Source organism: Pseudomassariella vexata, assembly GCF_002105095.1.
Source record: "Pseudomassariella vexata strain CBS 129021 chromosome Unknown BCR38scaffold_2, whole genome shotgun sequence".
In the NCBI taxonomy this organism is placed as follows: Eukaryota; Fungi; Ascomycota; class Sordariomycetes; order Amphisphaeriales; family Pseudomassariaceae; genus Pseudomassariella; species Pseudomassariella vexata.
This window is the reverse complement of record NW_024467957.1, coordinates 1709395-1722724: the sequence shown is the minus strand read 5'-3', so window position 1 is coordinate 1722724 and position 13330 is coordinate 1709395. Positions and strand designations below refer to the sequence as shown.

General features: G+C 50.9%; 2 protein-coding genes across 2 annotated transcripts; one reads left to right on the top strand and one right to left on the bottom strand.

Moving 5' to 3' along the window:
• Positions 1-4154: 4154 nt before the first annotated feature.
• Positions 4155-5709, top strand: BCR38DRAFT_454879 (uncharacterized protein; the record flags this gene model as incomplete). The annotated part of the gene is made up of 3 exons (XM_040861740.1): positions 4155-4524; positions 4583-4819; positions 4877-5709. 3 exons carry the CDS (start codon positions 4155-4157, stop codon positions 5707-5709), a joined length of 1440 nt encoding a protein of 479 aa, XP_040719935.1.
• Positions 5710-10500: 4791 nt separating this feature from the next.
• Positions 10501-12850, bottom strand: BCR38DRAFT_420635 (cytochrome P450). The gene is made up of 7 exons (XM_040859396.1): positions 12284-12850; positions 12077-12220; positions 12033-12036; positions 11836-11961; positions 11543-11785; positions 11067-11463; positions 10501-11013 (listed from the first exon to the last, which is right to left on the bottom strand). The coding sequence occupies exons 1-7, from the start codon at positions 12641-12643 to the stop codon at positions 10845-10847; spliced, it is 1443 nt and encodes a 480-aa protein (XP_040719934.1). The 5' UTR covers positions 12644-12850; the 3' UTR covers positions 10501-10844.
• Between the last annotated feature and the right edge of the window lie 480 nt (positions 12851-13330).

Below are 13330 nucleotides of genomic sequence, written 5' to 3'. Positions count from 1 at the left end.
CTGTATGATAAAACTAGAATTTGCAATGGCGGGCCCTCGGGCGTAGCCCACGGGCTTGACTTACGCTGCAGCCATTTCTGAAACCACGTAACAAGTTGAGCTGTGACTCTGGCCTGGTTGTGCCTTGATTCTTGAGACGTTTTCTCCGTTTTCACGTAAAGCCTAGTAAGTCAGAGTCATGGAATGTAAATAATGAAGCCTGCTGTCAGACTACAGAGACCCTGCAATTTTTTGGTCATCATCTGGATAGACGCTGCACAGCGATGCATCCTTACTCTGTGTTTAACGTTGACCAGCCCAAATAGCGGGCAAGATGGCGAGGTAACCAAAAATATGACGAGCCATACTGCGATCAGAAGAGAGCTCTACTCGTTTCTTTGATCTAGATCTATTTAATCCTATCTTGGGTATGCCACGGCAAACAAGGGTTCTCTAAAGTCACGGACAGAGTGGGACCAACGGTGGGGTTCGTGCTCCTACGCCTCACGGATGTACGGAGTAAGACATTCTGCGGTTGGAACTGGGGCCTGGGGGTCGCTGTCCATCGACAGTGTTTCTTTGGGGAGGGGACTGGAGCTGTGGCAAAACGGAAGAAGATTGGATCGGTGAGGTGTTGTGCTGCTGTGACTTCTGAAGAAGACGGCTGCTACTTTCTGCAAAGAGTCTACAGCTCGGGAGACTACGGAGAGGGGGGGAAGACGGACAAGAGAAACCTCCTTTGGCATGTCTTTGGATGGACTTCATCCGTGTTCCGGCCAACTCAAGAGATGTTGAAGTTTGCGGCAAGACCAAGCATATCTCATCCAACAGCCATCACTATTGCATAGTTGACGAAGGTGCGTGATCTTCGCCAGACCTGTCTAGTCGCCGTAGTTACTTTCAGTACTAACGTGGAGACAGGTACGGTACGGACGGGGATATTGCACTAAACAGAACATATGATGACAAACATCACCGGCTTGTCATTCGTCGTCTGTCTGGAATTGTGGTCGGGCAGGTGAAGAAGAGCCCGTCTGGTCCGCTGGAGAGGTCCACGGGTCAATAAAGCCCAACAGGCAGGCTTGCTCTGGGCTACAGGATACCCAATTCGTGCACAGAAACACCCCAATTTGAGTTTAGATAGACTGTACTTAACCAACTACGGCCCCACGTGCAAGTTATCACTTCTCCTAAAACTATTCCGATTGTTTGTGGACTTCAAGAAAAACCATGGAGGCTCCAAGAATCAAGTGTCCCTTCCCCACTGACACCCGAGCCCACTTATTGTATCAGGCCAGGTTCAGGTTCCTTTCCAGTCTCACCAAACAGGCCCCTGTCAGATGGCCGGGGTGGCACCCACACATCATGCAATTCACCACCGGGGGACACATGCCTGTGATTTCTTTTGCTTTCCTCTTCTGCCGTGTCCAGTGCAGCTGCGTCGCAGGTCGCCCAGAACTTGAAATCTGCAGCCAACAAGACTGCCAGTGTGGTGGGCCTTTCAATGGTATCAATTATCAGGATTCATCGGGAGTGGCGTCTTGCGGCACTTGTATTCTGAAGACAGTGGGAAGAAGACACCATGCTCCGAAGGCAGCTGGCTCACAGGGTGCCATGGAAGGGTCTCAGGCGGCACAGACAGAACTGGGCCACCTGTACAAGTATTGGGTGCAGTGCTACCTATGTCGCCTTTCCCGCCTGGAGCTGCCTTGAGGTACCAGCCCATTGTGTTGGCGAAGTGCAGTTCGATGCCGCCATCCATAGCAGGACGGGGATTGCTGCAAATTTGGGTGGTCAATTTTTCGTGCTCTGCCCCTGGACGGCAGCACCAGCACCAGCACAGGCACCAGCAGTGCCTCAAGCCTGACTTTCTTTCCGCCGGCCTTACTACACTCGAGCGCGCAGCGCGCAGCACGTAGCAGCCCACAGCCGAATTCGAGTAGTCTACAGCTTATCGTGGAGAGGGGAGGGGCCAGGGTTTATATTTGCTCCCCGGGGCCCTTCCAATCAATCCTGGTCCGTAGCCAAAGTACCAGCCCACGACTGCACAGCACAGTACCTATTTCTCCACCCTGACCTCTCCGCCTCTACGTATTATCTCAGCGTCTTTTCTTTTTCTTCTTCTCGAACGTATTAATGAACGCCCGGGTCGGCCCAAGATTGAGGGGTTTGACGTGTCCGCGCACCTGGTTCCTGCTCGTGGTTCTGCTATCCTTGCCACATTCTTCATGTGACATTAGATTGTCTTCTTGTCTACAACATCTGTTCAGTCAGTCGGTCAGTCAGCCAGCCAGTACCTCCGTACTTTGTGCAGACGTGGAATCAACCCACGTGGGACAGGGCTCAAGCGTTACCTGCAAACCTGCTCCTCGAAACGACTCTCGAAATTCTTGCAACCAAGCGACAGCGACAGCGACAGGCAGGCCCGCGGCGTCATAGCATATTGCGACACTCGGTTGGCTTGTATCTCCAGTACGCCCGCCTGTGACCACCCGTAGGCCGCGTTGCTGCCGATACATTTATTTTTACTGTGTCTGTCTCATCGCCTCTTACATGACCTGCCCTGCAAAAATTCCTTTATTAGCTTTTCAGCTCTCCACCATACGGGCGCGGCTCTCTCTTATTTCCTGCCTTTTACTGGTCCCGAGACAGGTGCCGAGATCGGGACGAGGACTCTCACGAGAGCTGGGGAGGGACTTACTGGCCCCGCTGTCTCGCAACTGTGTGTTAAAGTGAAAGAGAACTCACCCGTCCCATCGCGCACGATCCTTGCGACTAGTTCATCATACTGTCTGGACCCCACTGCGAGTCCCTTCGGCCCAGGCCAGAGACGCGCAAACACATTCTTCAGCTTCGCTTCTGACGTCCTCGATATTGGCTGCTTTGTTCCCCGTCCATCCCCGGGGCTGGCTGGTCTGCGCTAGTGGCAGCCGCATATCAATCTATACTCCTGGGTCTATCCGTCTAGCCAACCTCTGGCTGAAGCAAGCTCCCGCTGCCCGTCTGTCAACAAAGAGAGAGGGTCTCGCCTGGCTGCCATCGACCCTCGATGTGCGTTTTGCATTCCCGTCCGTATTCTCCACCTCGACCCAGCTGATACGACTTTGCTCCCGCAAGACTCATTTGGTACTGCCAACTATCAACACGAAGCCAAGTACTGGATCTTGCCACTTGGTCCATCTAAGGCCACCCTTGCACATATATTGGGCTCATAACACCCATTCGGAGCTTCCACGACATATACTAGCTTGCCGCGAGTTTCCACCACCACCACCACCACCACCTTCGCCTGCCCACTTCGGAGGCCGACCGTATTCCTGATCTCTCATAACATCCTGACCTGTTGCGATTAGTCACGCTCTGTCTTACACCGAAAACCGACAAGCAGCACTCGCCGTCCCAGTTACTTACGTTTCCGGTATAGCCCACAAAGTTCCAAGGAAGCTTATTTGCATCGATCCGGCTGACATTCAGTCAGGAACCAAACGCTTGAGGCTCGCAAATTTTAACGTGAGGCTCAAGCCGCGGGCTAGCCGGGCCTCTCTATCTCTCTCTCTCTCTCTTGCAACTTGTGCCGGGGAGGGATAACCCAGTCGCACTTCACACACACATTGTTACGGGCATCGCCATTTATGTTTAGTGCTGTCAACCATGGTGCAAGATAGGTTTTATCCTCGTGCCAACCCGTGGCCGCAGGATCAACAAATCTGGAGGGACCCAATCGATGATAATCGATACCAAGAGTCTCAAGATATGGCCATTCGGCGGCCACCACTTGTTAGTTGTCTTGATTTGGCAACGTTGGATGTTTCACTGACCAAGTCGGCCTTAGTCCATAGATAAGGCTCTTCGAGAGCACTGCAATATCCCCGGGAAGCACTACTTTGTAGCCGCCATTGGTGACGATGGGCATACCAGTGTCTTCACCTCGACAAAGCTCCCGGAAGGCACCATATCCAAGTTCTTCAACAGCGAGCAATACCAGCGATGCATGCAGCCTGGTGCTTCAGGTGAGAGGGCTCATCACTGAAACCCATGTGGCTGCTAACACATGGACCCAAGGTCTCCCACTTCATCATGACGAGCCGGACTTCGCCAGCTTTGGCAGTGACTTTAATCAGCTTCCTGTCGGCATTGGAAAATGGCGGGGTCAGGGGCGTTATGGCCATGGCATGATGGAAGGCTTTGATGACGATGGCCACCACAAGGCGAGGAAACGGCCCAGGGCCAGCGCGTTCCGCCGCGAGACTGAAACTGGGGATGATGACGTCCCGATACAAACCACGACATCTTCTAGAAGGGCGATATCGATAGGTAATTCCAAAGAAATCTGGGATTTCTATGAGCAGCGGTTCAAGGACTGCCAACAGACGGCCTGCAAGCTGATCGCAAAGGCCTGGATCAAGGCGGTGGAACCCAAAAAGCAGTCGACTCATCCCTACACGGGTAAGGACGAGAAAGCTCCCGACTGGTGGCCACGGGCTTGGGGTGACGCCAAAGACGAGAAGGTCAGGCATAAGGAGCCAGACCATCTTTACAAAAGAGGTATTTGTAGTAGGCACCTCCCCCGTCCAGGGATTATTTACTAAATAGCGACTCGCAGAACGACTGCACCTGCTTGGTCACATTCTCAGAATGGTCATAGAGCCAAATCACCGGCAACACAAGGATATCCAAAAGCTTTACCTCGACGTCGGCAAACTAGAAGAGATCACGAATGAAGCCTTGTCGTCTTTCTTCACGGACAAGGACAACCCCAGCAATGCCAAGAAGCGTCCGTTCTTGAAGGAGATATTCAAAGTGGCGAAGCAGGAAGAGCGCTACAAGGCTGATTGCTGCGGTAAGATAGCCACATGGAACCTGTCCACTCTATTGAACTGACCCATTTGAATTTTAGACGCGACGACGAGGGTATTCGTCATGTCCAACGACAAGGTTATCGAGGACTACACGTCAGACAATGAAGATCTCAGCCCTTCCAAGGACGCCGAAGATCAGGAACACACGTCAATCTCGTCGAGCATCTCTCCCGCGAAAGGGACTACCCCACACACCATGATGACGCATCATCACGATCAGGATCAACCTCCTCCGGCTCAAGTACCGGGCGGACATTTTGCGGAGGAGATGCCACTAAGGGGTTCGCAGTACTCGCAACAGATGATGGGCTCTGAGCTACCACCAGAGCAGGCTCATTACGTCGAAGAACCCACTATGACCACCCAGCCATCTCTGCATCCGACCGAGAATTTGGCCATCCACGGCATCTACCCTAGTCATGATTCGAGCAGGAGATCCTCCATGTTTACACCATCCGAGTACACCAGCCCTGCAACGCCTACCTTGTATCCAGGAGCGGGATGGCAATCCGGGACCACGGCGCCTGGCAGTTCGTCCGTATATGCCTTCACGCAACAACAGCAACAGACACAGCAGCAGCAACAACAACAACAACAACAACAGCAGCAAGCACAGTCGGGAAGCCACCCGCCGTTCATTGGGCAGCCCAGCGTTCCCATGTCGCAAAACCAGCAATACATAGGGACTGGCTTTGATGGGCTGCCAAGGTCAGGTCACGACCCCAATCAGGGAAATATGTTCAGGCCTGGAAGTGTGAGCCACGGTTCGATATCTCATCAGCCGGGATATCAATACATACACCAGGACGTTCGAGGTCTTCCGGGATCCGGCATTAAGATGGAGGGCATGCCTCGGAACCCTCTCAACTGATTTTGAGCCCGCGAGTCCTAACGGTTCGATCTCGGATCACGCCTGTTGCGCTGTGCGGCAAACGGGGGCACACGCGGTAAACTCCCATGTTCCTCGTGATAGCGTCGGGTATCACCTTCAATTCAAACCTTACCAATTCACATAGTTAGGGCTACGATCGTCAGTAGCAGGAAATAATTCAGCGTAAATTTTTTTTCATTCGGCAGATGACCTACGGTCCCATTTAAACGCATCTCGACGGTCTGGCGACGGCTCTTGTGTTTTTGATACATGGTCACAATGGTGTTTTTCTCGGCTGGGGCCCTATAGAACTGACGAGGCGCCAACAAAACATTTGGAAGATAATGGGGGACGGTATAGAACAGTCAGTTCCTCGGGGGCGGCTATATTCCCAGACGACGAGCCGATGATTTCTCCCCCTGGTTTACGCCCATTTACGCAAAGTTTCCACTATTTCGTCACGTTCGGCAGGTGTGTGCGCATTTACTCATCCACAAGCGACAACAAAAATCGGGATTAGGGGGAACGAAATGGGGAAGCGGCGTCTGCATTCTATGACGACTTTTCAGACAGTCCAGGAAAGGTGGCTGCGTGCTTCAGAAAACGACCGACACCAATGCACAAAAAGAGAGGCAGCGTTTTTGAAATGCATAGCCGGCGGTACATGTTTACGAGGGTCAAGCGATCATTGGTGTGGCACTTTGTCTTTATTTTGCTCGCGGGTCTCATTATCATCAATTTTGGGTTTTGCCGATATCGTCACGCGGCCGAGTAGATCAGGGAGATGAGACGAGAGCATCATTGGCCGTGGCAGTCTATTGTTTTCGTGTTTTACGTTTCTTTTGCGCGTCATTTCCACGTTGTCACGATTTTTTGGTTTAACTATTCTTCATCTGTATTCGGTATCCCCCTGTTATGTTCGCTCCCGGCTCGTACCTAGCTAGCGGAGTGGATCGAAAGGCGAAGGAGCGGAGGAAGAGCGGGCTGGCTCGGTGAGCAGAATGGAAGTGAAGCCAGCGACAGCTAAGCGACCGCCGGGAGGGTAGAATGTCATGTTGGAGGGAGCGGAAAGGGTGGAAAGAGGGAGGGGGGCGAGTGGAGATGCTCGTCGATGGGGCTGCGAGCGAGAGTGTATTTCAGCTGAGATGTCATATTTCTTCATTAGGATCTATTCAATGAGTGTGCAACTTTGGGACAAGGTTGATACTTGTGACTACTTGGCTACACCGTAGACGAACTGTATGCATGTGTAGGTTGAATGTGTGATAGGCCTGCCTTCGTGTGGCCGCTGTATGCAAACCAGGATGACGTGCATCCCTGTGGGATTTATTCAAAGAGACCAACACGATCGGTAGTGGTGGTGGACTGTTTGATGACCTCTACCTCTTTCGGCTCAGTGCACGGCAATGCAGTGCAGTTGGAAAGAGAAAGAATTGCCCAGCTCCATCCAGCCAGTCGTGTGGGCTGTCTCGCAGTTTAGGTCTTCTGCAGCAAATACAATACAACGCAATCTGACTAGTCTTTCCTCGCTTCGACGATGGGACGAAGGATAACCCAGCTCCCAGCAAGCATTGACAACCAAGGGTATCACTGCCTCGAGAGATCCCACCCCTGAACAGGAAACCCCAACCGGCAGGCAAGTAATTCAGTATATCTGGAGCAGGACAGAGAAGAAGCCACGGAGAATTGAAACCGATAAAGAGCGATGAGTCCCGCGCCATGCGATAGGCGGTGGCTCGTTGGTACTACGTTATACAGAACGATTTCGATATCAGATGAGGGGATTCCATCCATTGTGGCGGGCTTGCAGATTAGACACAGACAAGAAAAACTGGAGGGAAAAAATAAGACCTGTCATTCAAATTGTAAGTTGCCTCATGCCTCCATTGATCCACCAAGAGTCATTCAAGATCCACCGTGTGCCCGGAGCAGGAGACAAGAGCATTGGCTCAATCAATCAATCGAATTCATCGGCGGAAGAGCTGCCTTACTGTTAGACGACATGTCATTCTTAGGCAGAGACGGATCCGGCCGTGTAGTAGATCTATCTCTCTATCTATCTAATCCTAGTCAGTTGGAAGCATCGCCCAGCAGTCGCAGTCTGTCGAGCGGTATCCAGCTCCGGTACGTTGCCCGCGCCATGTTGTTCTCTTGTGCATGCATTGCAGCGTTGCTGTCGCTCTGTATCTTTATGCACGTCAACTTCTTTTCATTCCTTGTCGAAAATGAAGGTGCTGCACAGGCGGACGGGCGCATGCCGGCTACTTTTTGGAGGGTAGTGGCGTCGTCTTGGTTTGATCAGCAACCTCTAGGGGCGCAAGGCTACCCTGCAACGGATGCTACCCCCGCGGCCACGATCCGCTTCCTTTGCATCGCACAGCATCTATTCCATGTCGGCCAATCCGGCGCAAGTCTGCAATTCCGGCAACCTGGTCATCAGGATCATGGGGTTCAGTGCGGCAGGAGGTAGCGGTGGGAGAGCTGATGCCCGGCCCGCGACGCGGCGCTGTGAGACGACGCGTGTTACTATTATCTCATCACCATCACTATGTGCCAGCCAATTCGCCATTTCTGTACTTAGCAGCGTTTCAACCCCTTCCAAACCGGTTCAACGTTGGGGTTTCATGGAAAACCACCATATACAGCGCTCGTCCGCATTTCCATCATTACACAACTAGGTAAGTATATAACCTAACCTACCTAGATCACGATGGTGATGATGATCGTCATCATCATCCTCAACCTCCGTCGTAAAATCCCATCCCTGGACTACTGCATTCTTGGCCATTCTTACAGCCCCATCCGCAAATCCCATGTGCACATCATGCCCGCACTTGGCTTGAGAGTGAAGAACCTTGTTCTCCATTCAGACCACATCCCTACCACCCCTGCCTCCCCTGCATGCGAACGCGTGCTTCTGACGTTCTGACACAGTCTTGGCAGATGCTGCCCTTGACAGATCGAGAAGCGGTAGCCGCTGCACGCTGAGAGATGGGAGATTTCGACCCTCTTTGGGTCCTCGATGCCGAAGCAAGGGAAGGGTTGCAAACATCGAGGTGGGCTGCGAAGCTGTTAAGCTTGTGCCCAGCTTCCTATCATGACGGCCCATCACTCTTGCTTAATACGAGAAGATCCATTTGTGACAGATCTACTCCACGTGTCTGTCGGAGTATCTCACGGGCGGAGTGTTCTCGGCTGGGCTGGTTCGGACACGTCAGACGATATTGCTCTCTGTTTGTAGTGTATTATCACCCCTTGGCAAACAAGTGCCAATGTCATGTTGCTGGTAATATCGCGTGAAATGACTCAAGCACGGGTGCAGCGGTCGGGTCGGGTCTGCCGAAGACGCGGCTTATCGAGGCCCGTCCCGATGTGGGAGGGACACAGAGCACACGTTAGGTAATGGCTCTGTCACACATGATTGATCTATCACCTGCGTGGGACAATGGCTTTGGCGGTTACACGTGTTCTTCGAGACTGCGGCGAGGCAGCGTGCATGTCAACTGTTGGGTACCAGGTCCAGGTGTCCGGTTGTGACAATCACTGCAGGATCTCGTTGATTCGATCCGGCTTCTAGAACATGCAGCCGGGATGTTTGCCTGGATTTGATTGCTGCCGTCATCATTGGCACTCGCAATATCTGCATAGCCAGCCATGTTGCCGTTATGGGAGTCCGAGTCTGGCATTTTGGAGGCATGAAAACCGCCAGTTCAATGCCATCATGACTGGATTTTCTTATATATCACACGCTGAAAAAAAAAGACTTATTGGTGTGGCAAGTAGGACGCACAAATAGGGACAATGCACTGACCCTCTCGGGATCTACAAGTTACCATGTTGATGTTGTCCCTGCTGCCTCAGTTGTGAAGAATGAGTGTCCATACCATGATCTATGGGCGACCGTAAACCAGGGGTTTTTGTAATTGCTGCAAGCGACATACACGTAACACCCAACTTGACAACACTCTGGTTCGGTTCATTCACGTCCCTGACATGTAACTGAAGGGAAAGGAACCCATGGGCTGATGATGGCCATTTTTCACAACCATATCAGTTGCTTCTTTGCAGAGTATATGCTAATCCTTGTAGCCAACATAAACGTGCATCCTGAGTGGTCTTGTCGTATCAGATCGGGCAGAGAAAAGCGTTGGGCGGCCTGGTTTATGGACTAATATCTACACGAGCTGTTCCCCGACAGGTTCCAGCCACCGGGACGTCGTGTAGTATGCTTTTGCTCCGGGAGCTTATGAGTTTTGGGGGAACCCTTTCCCCTGGACGAGCAGATAGGATCTCAGGACTGAATGCTTCTACGTTGGGCTGGTCCAATGTTAGACATCCAGAGTAAATCACGGAGACATATGTGTGACTGCACACAGTGACTTACTCCTATAATACCGTCCACCGTCAGACTCCATATCGACGGAACGTGATTCAGGTATCACCGTAAAGATTCCGGTGATTCGTGCACAGGTTACTTTCTTCCTCAGTCTCAACCTTGACGCAGATCACATATGCTATCTGTGAGTGCAGCTTCCAGTTTTCCTTGCTCGTAGCCAAAATTACTTTTGAGTCCAAACTCAAGATGAAGACAGTGTTTGAAGATGACCTTTCATCACTACCGATGACGGCGACGTTGACTTGACTTGCTATCGCAGACGAAGTTCTTGAAACGGGGTCTCCTTGTGACGAAGTCGACGCGGCGCACCAGACGGAAACATGACAAAATACTTGGTTTCCATATCTCCCCTCCGCCGTCACAGACTATACATCGATTGAAACCCCCACTTACATTGGATCTTATTTTGAGTGGCAGGTCTTCCTAGTCAACGGCAGTGAAGACTAGCAGTGATTTCATGGACGTGGGCCACAGCTACCGATGGTCAAACGTACTTGACTAACGTCATCCCTAGCCATGAAAATCGAGGATTATATCGGTTTTATCAGAAAAGATGTAAGCGAAGATGTTTATAGCTCCTTTCTCCTTTCTTGACCTTTATCCAAACCTAACCAGAAGTCGATTTATGATAAACACCCCCCTGCCGTCGTCTATAGTGCCCAGGCGGTACGGTACGGTCTAGTCACCCTTTTCAAGTAACATCTCATGCCATGAATGACTTTGCCTCACACTGCCTCTTTCAGTTCTGAAGTGGCACGAGTCTCATCAAACACTTCTGCTCGCGCGGTTGGGAAGATATCAACTGATCCGACATTTGCATCATCTCCGGCTTCATTGTCTCATCCGGCACCGTCTTGAATCGAGTGTAGACGTCCCTTAGTAGTGTCTTCATCTCGGCCAGTGCCAAGCTATAAGATCCTGTCAGTTATGATCAGAAGGGAGTATGGAGCTCATCACTCACTGTTTCCCCACACATCCCCTTCCCCCACTAGCAAAGGCGAAGAACAACCGCTTTCTGTCCAGATCGCCTCTTTCCTCGAGCCATCTGTCAGGATTGAACGTATCGGGATTCGGGAAAACATTTTGATCGATCCGTTGAGTCGAATATGCCTGACAGCTGACGATGGTTCCTCCGGGAACGAAAAATCCATCTATGGTACGTCCGCCGTTGGGAACGTATCTTGGTAAAGACATGGGGATTGCGGGAAAGCATCGCAGCCCCTCCAAAACTACGGCGTCCAGATATGGGAGCCGGTCAAACTCGACATCTGGATTGTCCCGGAGCTCTTCCTGAAGTCGTTGCTGGACATGAATCATGTTGGGTTGGGATATCTCCCACATGAGAAAGCACAATGCGTCTGTCGCAGTCCCCATTTAGTAGATATTCGATTTGAGCGTACCTCCTCACGGAAGATTGAGAGCCTTGGTTTTACTCACCTCCCGTTGTGTCAATCCCAGCTGCCATGTGGTCAAGACATTCAGCAGCCATGTCGAGCTGTTCCAAATTGTAGTTCTTTTCTTGCATGCGACTCAACAACGTAAATTGCGCCGGCTCGGTCCGCGAACTTGCTCCCAATACAAGATTGTCCGCCAAAGGAGTTTGTCTTGGTTTGGCAAAGTAGTGCAAGATGTTACCTATCAATTTGTGTAGCTCCGGATGGTAGTATTGTAGCAGACGGTCTGTCTTTGTAAGTTACTACTAGTGAGTATTGTAGCTTTGCAGAACTGACTCTTAAGGCTTTCGTCAAAGGTAACTTCCTTCATGATCTCCTCATCACCTTGTTTGAGAAGAGAATCCGAGCCATACGGATGAAATAGATGGTGAGTGATGCAGTCAAACGCATAGTCATGAAGACCTAAAGGGACTTCATCAGCATCAGGTGTCTTATCCATTCACATCTTTAGTTGCTTACAGATCTAGTAGAAAAGATTAGCTTCTTACTGCTGGTCATTCGGATTCTCAAACCTTACAAAGAGGTCCACGGTCCCACCCACAGACTCAGAGCATCTGCCTATAAATCGCAGGGAACGCTCTTTGATTCCATCTAACACGACCGGGCGCATGATGTTGGTATTTGCGTATCGATCGGCAAGAATCCTCTTTCTCTTCGCATGCTAGTAGTATATCTCAGTGCGTCAAGGATACAAGGGGTAGAAGGGCTGGACTGTATCACTCACATCAGCTTTATTCAGCGTACTAAACATCGTTCGTCTGCCATAAACCTGAAACAGGTTATAGAACTCTGTCTTGTCATAACCACTGCCTCCCGAGCAGTATATCTCCTTGATCCCCTCCAAGGATGCAAACGAGACTTCATTGGGTGCAATCCGAACTACAGGGCCGTACAACACGTGTAGATGATGAACGTATCGGGTTCGATTGGCATGGAACTCGTGCCATTTCAAAATCCATGATGTGAAGAGTGACGACCACGGACCCGGGCACTTTCGGAGCGGGGAAGAGAGACACTTCCAGACGTAGAATATTGGGATCAAGCAGATCAGCAGACGGAGTAAGGACGGATTCAATAAAGCCATCTTGACGAGCTGGCAGTCAAGTTGCACCCTGTGAGGCAATGATGGGCGGACGAGTCGAGGTTTAGCTTGCCTCAGCGTTCGAATACCGCTGTTCTAAGTGCTGTCACCCACAACTGTCGAGGCCCCGTAAATTGTTGATCGCCCGCCGTTCAACAACGCGGTATTACATATGGTAATTATCTGAGCTTATCGCGGATGGAACGTGGGGCTCCAAGTTTAGGTTACTTCAAAGTATGCATAATCAGTGAGGGGCGATCACAGGCGATGTCACTCCTCAGATACAGCGGGGCTACCAATGAAGCGCGAAGGGACCAAAAAAGACCAGTTTTACATACAAACGCTCTATTTTCGTACCGAATTAAACTATAACACTGTAAACAACTTATTTTGAAAATTATAATCTAGTTAGATAAATAACAAAATAGTACTTTAGCCTATCTGTTTTTTATAGTACTTAGCTTTGAGATTATATTTTACACAAGAGTTTTTAAGTAGCTTCTTGACTATTGTCAGGGTACGGCTAGGCCGAAGGCAATAGTACAGAGTGATGGGGAGTAACGGGCATCCCTCCTACGTAATACCAAGTAGTCACTAGCGGTCTCAGGTAGGGGTGCCCACGGTGATGCATTGATCTCTGCTCCTTCCCTATCCTACTTCGAGATGGTCCTTATATAGATAGCTAGGCCG